The sequence below is a fragment of the Calidris pugnax genome, unplaced genomic scaffold, assembly GCF_001431845.1.
Source record: "Calidris pugnax isolate Ruff unplaced genomic scaffold, ASM143184v1 scaffold24, whole genome shotgun sequence".
NCBI lineage: Eukaryota > Metazoa > Chordata > Aves > Charadriiformes > Scolopacidae > Calidris > Calidris pugnax.
Window position 1 is genome coordinate 21,142,293 of NW_015090922.1, and position 9,784 is coordinate 21,152,076.

Consider the following 9,784-nt stretch of genomic DNA (forward strand, 5'->3'; position numbering starts at 1 on the left):
CCAGAGTGAATGAAGACCTCCTCAGTAAATATGACACAGTCCCAGAAAGGACTAAAAGAGGTCATCTGTCTTTGTGGTATTACTTTGATTGAATAGTAGAAGGAAGAAGCTGATTTTCAGAGCTCTGTTTTTATCACTTTCCAAGCTATATTCATTGCTATAAGATATGAATGCATAAAGATATCAGCCTAGAGCTATTGGCTTCCCCATAGATTTGAGGAATGAGAAACACAGAGGACTCTGTCTCTGACTTGAGACTTTGAAAGAAGTAAATACCTATCTCTTTTTCTCAGTAGGGACAATTTGCAGTAATATCAGAGTTACAAAGGGGGGTGAGTGGGGTGGAGAGAAGCTCCATAAATTCACAGATCATTCAAAGCTCCAGGCCCGGCATTTGTATCTGTATAAGGTGTTGCTGGTTATAAAGGAGCCAGTGCCATTAGTAGCAACCCAATGGTTAACGCTGGGAAGATGTCTTCTGCTTTTAAGAGAGCCATCACCAAATTCTTTTGTCCATCTTACCAAAATCCTTCAAATAGCCTGGTGGATTGCAGAAGATAAGAGTTGAATTTATAATAATCATAAGGTTTCACAGACAAACTTAGCTTGTAAAAGCTCTTTTTTGTCAACTTTGTGATCACAAATAATTGCATGGAATTAATCACTTATGTTGTCACTTGGAAATCAAGAGTAAAAGTGCTAATATCTGGAAGCCGGAGAGAGAGCATATGTGTTATCTACTGAGAAAGATAATATGCACTGGGAAGAGAAAAGATCTGTGAGGTACTAGTGTTAGAAGAAGAATTAGAATTAAACCTAAATGAGAGCATTTAAAAATAGAATAAAACCAAAGAAGTGAGAAAACACAGTCAAATGCTTGAAACAGAAGCATCAGAAAACAAAAGCATGAAAGAAAAACTGGATAGAGATAATCAGACAGAAAAGTTGTATTTGTCAGAATGATATATAACGGATCTTTACATTTTGAAAAAAAAATTGAAGTGAGGAGGATCTAAAATATCCATAATCTGCTGATCCAAAATATCAGCAGATCTAAATGGCTAATGGAGAAATCCCAGTCTTGAGGCATATACTTATACTCAATCCCAATCATGAGGCATATATATATGCTTAGCTTTACCTCACACAAGTAACAGCAGTGATTTCAGCAGTAGCTCCACCAATGTAAATCACACTTCTCCCTCTCTTACACCCCCAGTTTCAGCAGATGCAGCAACAGTAAAGACTGGGAAAAAAAAAAAAAAAAAAAAGCAGAAATTAAATGCAATTTCCAACTCAGATAAAACATCAGATTGTTAAAAGTACTGAAAGAAAATTCTTCTATTTTATCCTTACAAATGTGGTTCCAAATATACCCAAAGGGCAGAAAGGAGAAAATTAACATATGGTTATCCAGTTTTAAATGCTCTTATTTTAAAATATAGGCTATTAGGATTTTAAGAGATCTTGGTGCCCTGCAACAAGCAACTTTATTGCTAATTAAAATACCATGTCTCATAAATTTCCTTTTCTTAATTCTAAGGAATTTTCTCCATTTTTGTTATTCCCTAGAATTAACGAAATTTCTGATGTGATTCCAGGAGAAGCAGTAATAAATCAGTTTAATAAACTTGACCAAAGAAGCAAAGTAAACTTCAAATTTCAACAAAACTGCTTAAAATCCAGAATACACTCTGGAAGAGCACAGTGTTTAGCACTGGTATTTATTAGATGCTTTTTTAAACTTTGTCTTATTCAAACCCATTCTGGATATCACCCAAGGAAACACCCTGTAGCATCCCAGCATGAGGCTGCTGACAGCCCACCCTTGTTCAGGCAGGCAGGCTCCTCGCTGCTCCACCAGCCCTTCTGCTCCAGCCCACGCAGGGTGGGCTGCTCCATCTCTTGTGCTTCATGTTTGCTCTTCCTGCCCCTCTGCCTGCAAGCCACAGACTCCCTGTAAGGCCAAGACTTTATTCCAACCTTGGCTCAAGAAGTATCTGTGGCCTCCAGGTGCTTGTTTCCCAGCAGACTGGGCCCAAGGTGCTACCAGCTGTGGGTGATGAGCGACCAGCCCTTGGCTCCTGAAGGGTTCCAGTTAGCTGTCGTGCAAAGTGCTCTGTCCCGGGCCCCACAAGTGCAAGTTTCCACTGTGATGGTGGATCCCCATCACACCAGTAACTGCTTGCACAGCGGGGAGGAAGAGGAAGGCATGAGCGAAGGAGGAGTATTTTCAGCCTTATACAAGTTTTGCTGCTGAGTATCCAAATTGGCTTCTGTGGATTTGTTACCTGTTCACAGCAATGAAAGTGAAAAGTGACTCAGCACCCATGTTCAGTTCACTTCCCTCCCAGGCTCTCCGTTTGGGGGTTATCTGGGGTAGCGTTCTCCCCTTGTTGGCTTGGAAGCAGCCAGAGATCTTCCACTCATTTCACGTGGGCTGCCGCAAGCTGCGATCCACTGCCAGCGCAGGTCGGGTTCAAGCCAGACATCTCAATTTTCCAGCAGAGTGAAGTTCTGCATCATTATGATGAAATATTTCAAGTATATGAAAGCATTTGAAATACATACAAAAGGGGGGGGAAGAATACAGGGAAAGCTATAAAGCAGTAAATAAGAAGTGCAAAGGAACAAAAGGAAATATTACCAGAAATATTTTCTAAGGGTGCTTCAAATAAACAGTGGACCAAAAGCTTGCTTCTGATTTATTGCTGGTTGCTAAAGCATGGCATTAGGTACAAACTCTCACATTGTCAAGCCTAAGAACTTGGACAGGGATTGCTAGAGTTAGTTACTATGGAGTTAAAAAAAAATGTTGGCTTTTGTGATGAGACCAGCTTCGGAGAAGAAATAGAGGATAAAGGAAAAAAGCTGGTTTTAAGCATTCATTTAAAGGTTTGCCATCTGAATGATCTGCATTCATTTCCTTTAAAGCTGATCAGTTATAACATTATTTTCTCACGTAATTGCTTCTGTTTGAAGTGTTTTGTAGTGTCTTTTTTTACTTCTAATTGCCTTTTGTGTGTCAGTATACTAGAATTTCACAGTGCTATCCATAACTAGAGTATCTGAGCCTTTCCCATGTGGAATATACTGGGATAAAACCAAACTCTCTGGATATTGTGGACAATCTGATTCTTCTCTGTTTTGAAGGTGTGAGATTTGTGCTTGGAGCGCACATCTTTTTTTTCATTCCTTTTTAATGATGCTTTTGGTTTTAAGGTCTTGAGTTTGTAAATGATAGACAAGCACACTATTGTCACTTAGTGACCAGCTTTTATTTTATTTCAGAAATACTGTCCTGGATATGATAATTTGTTATTATTTTGTAACTGTGATTGTTAAAACAGTTCCCTGTTATGACTGGCATGCTGTGCTCACCTTGCTTCTGGATCTCTTGTTGGAGATCTCTGATTTTGCTGGTAAGTGGAACAGGAGGGAGCAGCAGAAACAAGTTCAGATGCTTCATCTCATAGAGGAACTGCCCGGCAGTTCTGTTTTCTTTCGTATGAAAAAGAACTCATAAAATCCAGAATCTTATTGAGGCCCTGACCCCGTGATGAACTCAGCAGAGTCACAGGGGTCCCGGGACATAAGAAAAGCTATAGGATAGAGAGCCTTGGATTGCAAATAGTGATAATTCAGGGTGCTGTACAAAACACGTTGGCCTGATGTTATTTAAAAAGATGGTTCGCTTTGTTTGCTGGCAGAAAATTTTAGCTGGATAGTTTAGGAGCTTGTTAATTCTTGGATTAGCTACCTTACAGCAGTAAGCCCCTAGAAAACTTTTAACACCCCCCCGGTTTTGCTGGCACTGTTCCTTTAAAGCAGCGTGACCTGATGGGATACCTGGCTGTGGTTTATAATACCTGCTGGAAGGGCTGGCTGCCTTCTGGCAAGGGTGCGCTCCTGGGAGTCTCCTTGGACTATGGATGTGGAACAGCAAGGTTAAGTGAGAGTGCTTTTCTTCTGATGCTTATTGTCAAGTAATTGTTCTCAGAGTTAGCAGGGGCTTACCGAGTTTTTGGATGCTGTTTCTAGGAAATTACCTGTAGCCATTTGGGAAGCAGTTAGTTTATTGTCTTGCCAGAAGAGTTTCTGCTGCTGCTAAGTCTGTCTAATGAAATGATGCTGGTTTTCCTCATCTTGAGGAAGTGGGTTAAAGAGAAACTTATGATAAAATGGCTTTCTTTCCAGGGAGCTGAGGTAAACTTAATTGGATAAAATGCAGTTTCTTTAAAAAAAAAAAAAAAAAAACCAAAAAAACAAAGCTAACCAAATCTGTGACTTCATTTCTTTAGCCTGCTTTTCTGTATTTCTTGATTTAAAGATGGTATAGTGTACTGTCTTAAAGTTAATTGTCAGTGATGCTTGTGCTGTGGTTTGCTAGCGCCTGGTTGGGTTTTGTGTAGCTCTCCGAGCCCATACATGTGTGGTGGGAAGCAAGAGCATGGAAAGGAAAAGGCTCTGTTTCCTTCTCTCACTGGCTGCATGGAGGGCTTTTCCTTTTCTTTTTATGTGCTGACATATTCTGAGGTCTAACAGAAAATTAGCCAGACTTCAGAATGCTGCTTCCAGAGCTAAGAGTGAAGAGATCTGAGACCAAGACTGGAGAAAAGCAGTTCTGAACTTTCCGAGTTACTTTCTGATGCTTTGGTGTCTTCTGGAGCTACCTCAGGATTTTGTAGCAACAGCCTTGCAGGACTGCTAGAGCAGTGCCTAGACAGAGAAAGCTCTCTGGCATCTAGCTGTTGGGTTTTTAACTCTCTTTTTAATGTACTGGACGTGTTTCCTATGTAAAAAGCAGTGCTGGGGCGAAGTTTGAGGTGCTGCCTTCTGTCTGCATGTAGTTCTCCTGAGGCTGTAGAACTTAAAACAAGTAAGCTTCAGGAAGGAAAAAGTAAGCGTCCTATTGCTGGGATATGTGCATTTGTGAATTCTCTGGGCTTCAGCTGCATGGCATGCCCTCATTACAAAAATGGCCATCTTGAAAGCATGCTAACATGGATTAGTGAATATTCAAAAATAGTTTGCTTACTCAGCTTTGCCCATTATAGATTTATGGTATGGGGTTAGACTACAGCAGGGCCTTTTGTTAGCATACAATATTCCCTTAAATTGTAGGGCGTTTACATGGGTTTGTTTAGCAAGGCCTTCCCAATCTGTAGAAGCCATTCTTTGTGAACTGGGGAGAGGGAACAGAGGAGATAGCCTAAGAGCTGGCAGCACTCTGGTGCCACAGAAGGTGTGTGGCTGCCTCCCTCTTTGACAAAAGCATCTCAGGAGAAGGAGAAAGAAGTATTGAAGAGGCTTAAAAAGTAAAATGATAACAGGATGGTAGTGTGTGTGTTACAGAGGGTGCAAAGCCTCAGAACAGGAGGGAAAGACAACCTAGGAAGGTGGTCATCTGGACATTAAGGGGGCAGGGAGGGGCAGCGTTGTTTGGATTTCTTTGGGGTTTTTGTTTGGATTTTCTGTTTAGTTTTTTTAAGTCAGGTTGAACAGAAAAGTTGCATTAGGCAGTAGCTGGTCTGTTGGTTGCCACTTGTGAATTGTCCTGCCACCCACACTTCTTGTAGCTGTCTTCTGAGACCAATTGGGCTTATTTGCATATATTGACCATAGGTTTCCTCTTGTATATGAGCAGGAAGGCACACTGGAACTCAACTTTAAAGCCTACTTATAATTCTCTTAATAGTCCCTTAGAGAGATACTTTCTTGAAATGGTTGTTTCACATTGTCTTCTCGTGGGAAAACAGTATTTTTTGGAAGCTGATTTACAATGCTCCCTCCTCTTTCACAGGCTGACCACTATTCAGAGGGGTTTAGTCTATTTAATTTTCCTAAATTCACAGCTCTAATCTAGTAAATATGTATATGTGACAGATAACAAGAAAAATTTCAAGAAACCGCAGATGTCTCATTTCCAGAAATGAATATCTTCTTATAAACTAGTTCATATGTAATACTTAATAAGTGTCTGGTTGGTAAACTTCTGAATGACTCTGAATAAAGACAAAATGAATCTTGGTTTTAACGATGGAGGGTGCAGCCTATTTTCCAAGGCCAGGCTTGGAAGCTGTGCTCTGAATTGAGAAACTTCCTCAGAAACTCATGGCTTTGGGTTTTAGCCTTTTTAAGCAAAGAAAAGTACTTCTTGAAAATGGGAAAAGGGGGATTCTTGTCACTATGGGTTCAGTTGGGTACATGCCCTTTAAATGGTGACAGACATGGTTTGTGGCTGATCTGTGGTGTCCTAGTGTAGCTTTGCAGCCCTTCCTTCTGCTTGGTGGGATTGCTGAAGTACTTCATTCAGCACAGAAAAAGCAAAATAGCCTTAGGATCTTAAAAGGATTTGTGTACTGACCCTTGATTGACAACCCACCTGAGGGCCCAAAGGGTACTATGGCAGAAAGGGGAATGCTATGCAGAAGGGTAATAAGAGGAAGATGCTACCGAAGAGAAACTGGCTAACCAAACTGGTGCCAGAAACCTGAATTTCAGTCCCTTGAATGCTGTTAGCTGTACTTGTAATCAGGCAGTAACTATCCTTAGGTCCAAAACCATCCTTAGGGCCTAACTGATCTAGTTCCCGTGCAAATAATAGGCCTTATTATGGTAAATGACCGCCTCGTTTCTGAGATTAATTGGACCTCATTTGGTATTAAATTATCATGGAGAGATTATAGATAGTACAAGGCAAGATCAGTCTAGTTCAGCATCCTGACTCTGATAGTGAGCAGCAGTGAATGTCAGGGAAAGAGAGGAGCACAGGGCAACTGTAGTGGTATTTCTCCGAAACAAACTCCCAACCTCCTTGCAGAGTCTCTCCAGATAGAGCTTATCTACAGAGATATATAGAGAAGGGGTTCTTTGGGCTAAGAAACCATCAGAATAGACCCTTTGTCATGCAACCTCACTTGTTACACATTAGCACTTGAAAAATGCCTGGAAATTTCTGTCTGGCTTTAATAATGATTAATGAGGATTTCATGAGGAGAGATGAAAAGGGAGAAAGAAAAAGACTCGCTCCACATGCTCCTTGCTATCATAAAAGGCACTTCAAGAGTATTTCAAGAATGACATTCTCTTTTAAAGTAATGGTGTGTTGAATATGGAGCTCTGAAGGCAGTATTAATTGAGGGTAGATGGGTTAAGGACATACAGAAGAGACCAGGAGCCTATTGTGGCGGTCAGATGTAGGGTAAAGCATGAGAAGAGCAGCCAGAACAGGACAAACAAGGCTGTAAGAGAGCAGAACTAGGAAAAGATAAGTGCCAGGGTCCTCCTGCAACACAGAAGGTGAACAGAAAGGGTCAAAGCCCAGGTGGGATGGGACTCCTGGGGCTATCCAGTCCCCTCCTGAAAGCCTTTGTCACTGCTCTTGGCAAACAGGAGGAGGACAGGGATTTGGAAGGACTAAGGATGAGTAATGAAAAGAACATTAGGGATGAGGAGAGTAAACAAAAGTGAGGGAAACCAGAGTAACTGATCTGTTGAAGTGCCAAGTCCCAGAGGGAGGATCCCAAATTACTTTTGAGAAGGGAGACTGGAGAGAAAAAAACATGCTCTTAAGTTAGAAAGTAACACAGTTAGGAGGAAAATGTTATATGACAGATAAAGTGCATAGAATTGCATCTGTTATGTCTAGGTAGATTGGGTAGATGTGACTTTCCTTTTAAATGGGAAGGAAGATTATTAATATATTTTTGAGACCAAAGAAAGGGCAATTTTAATGGAGGAGTACTTGGGGTCATCCGCAATGTTGTTTTGTTTTTCATATAACCATGATTATCATACAAGTAGCAGCTTTCAAATTAAAACTGAAGTGCTTTCCTCTAGCACTGTCTTGTTTCAGAAGTTCGCATTACCAAATGCTCATTTTTATGATGTAGCTGGTGTCTGTCTGCATGACCTAGGAAAAGCTGAGTTGAAGGATCTACTATCTGAATTAAGAGTGTACAGCATTGAGGAGAGCGTATTTCTTTTAACTTATTTTTTCCCCTTCAATGTATGAATAGGGAAGAGGCAAAACTCCTGAAACGTAGGACTCAAAGAGGACAGGGGAGCTATCTTAAAGAGTTTTTCCCAGAGGCAAATGTGTAAGAAATACGTATTTAACTTAAACATGTAAAAAAAAAAAAAAAATTTTTTTTTTTACACTGAGAGGCTGTCATTAAGGTCACATGTTCTATCAGTTGTGTATTTTGTGTACTTAGCTTTATAAGAAACACTGTTCTTACCACAATTAAATCACCTGATATCTGAAAATAACTGGGATTTCACACTTTTATAATAATGGGTAACAGCATACTGTAGTCTGAAAGGACAGTCCTATTGCACTTGGAATACGTTTGGTAGTATGAGATGACTCTGACCTACTAGACTGAGATACAATCTACTACCTTGCATTTCTAGTAAGGGAAAGGTTCTGACAACCTTTTTCTCATCTGTACTTACGGCATGAGGGAGCACTCCCTGTCTCTGTTCCAATAAGCTGTTGTGCAGTGATGGGTTGAGCTAACCTTGCTGGCTGAGTCATGTTTCCTTCCAAATGGATCCAGCCTGACAGAGGACAGAGCAGTGTGTGTCTGTATGTGCTTAAAAGAGCCCTTTCCTCATGCAGTTAAAACGGGGTGACTTCTTCATCTCTCCTCCCTTTCTCTCGGTGCAGGTAAATGTGATTTGTTCTGGTTCAGAAGGCCACACGACCTGTACCAGCACAAAGCCGTTTCATGCCAAACACGTGTTCTCTTCTGTACAACTTCATACTGATATTCTAGTTGTTTCACTGGCCTTTTTTTTTTCCCCTTTTTTCTCTGCAAGTGAAGATTAGCTTTTTATCCAGGGTCCCTAAGGGAGCAGCAGATCAGTGCTGCCTTTCTGTTCATGTGAAGCCTGCTCTGCTGCTTGTTTTCAAGTAACTTTTGACCAAATTGGAAAAATTCAACCACTGTGCAACTCGGTGGCTGAAGAGAGAACCTGAAGTAATGCTGTGCAGAGGGGGGAAAGAGGGGAAAACGGAGCGGTTTTGGTTAGCTGATCGGCTCTGTGCTGAGCTCCAGACTAGTGCTTCTTATCTGGTGGAGAGTTAATGCACTTGGGGAAAAAAACCTTTGTTATCCCTGTGGCTTTGTCAGCCCTGGCCCAGTCTAGTGAAAGATCGGGTCTATGCGTGCCTCTTGCTGATGCAAAAAAAAAAAAAAAAAAACCAACAAAAAAACCCCACGGTATCTAGCTCTACTTTTGTCCTTGCGTAACTGTGTTAACAAGGTTGTACCAGGCTAACTATTTTGAGTAGCGATGTTCGTTTCTAACCCTGCAGGAAATAAGCCGTGTGGGGTAGGCCCGAGCCGGGCGTGAGGGGAGGGAAGGAGCTGCCAGGCTGCCGGCTGGGCACAGGGCCGGGGAGGCCGTGTAGTCGGACAGGGACCTTTATTCGTGTTCACTCCACGCCGGGAGGTCGGAGGGAGGCCTGCCCGGGTGGCACGCCGACCCAGAGGATTATTTAGCCGAGGGGGGTGTATCGGTGAGGGCGCAACGGCGGTGCTTCCTGCCGCCGCCTAGCCCTGCACGGCGCGGGGACGGTGGCTGCGGGCGCGGAGCGCGGCGTTCCGGCAGGCAGAGCCGCTCTCCTTCCCGCCCGCCTCACACCGGGCCCGGCGGGGAGGCCGCTGCGAAGCGGCCCGGCGCCTCAACGCGTGTGAGCGGGGTCCGCTGCGCTCGAGCGGGTATTTACGGTACGGGCGCGCGCGGGCGGCCGTTACGGTAGCGGGAAGGTGGC

The 9,784-nt window shown here is 42.5% G+C and overlaps 1 protein-coding gene across 1 annotated transcript in view; it reads left to right on the forward strand.

Moving 5' to 3' along the window:
- HNRNPU (heterogeneous nuclear ribonucleoprotein U (scaffold attachment factor A)) overlaps window positions 1-9,784 on the forward strand; it is a 33,690-nt gene that overhangs the window by 8,962 nt on the left and 14,944 nt on the right. The window contains exon 2 of the mRNA XM_014950483.1: window positions 9,463-9,740. Within this exon, the coding sequence (XP_014805969.1) occupies window positions 9,463-9,740 (278 nt within the window). The remainder of the gene's footprint in view (window positions 1-9,462; window positions 9,741-9,784) is intronic.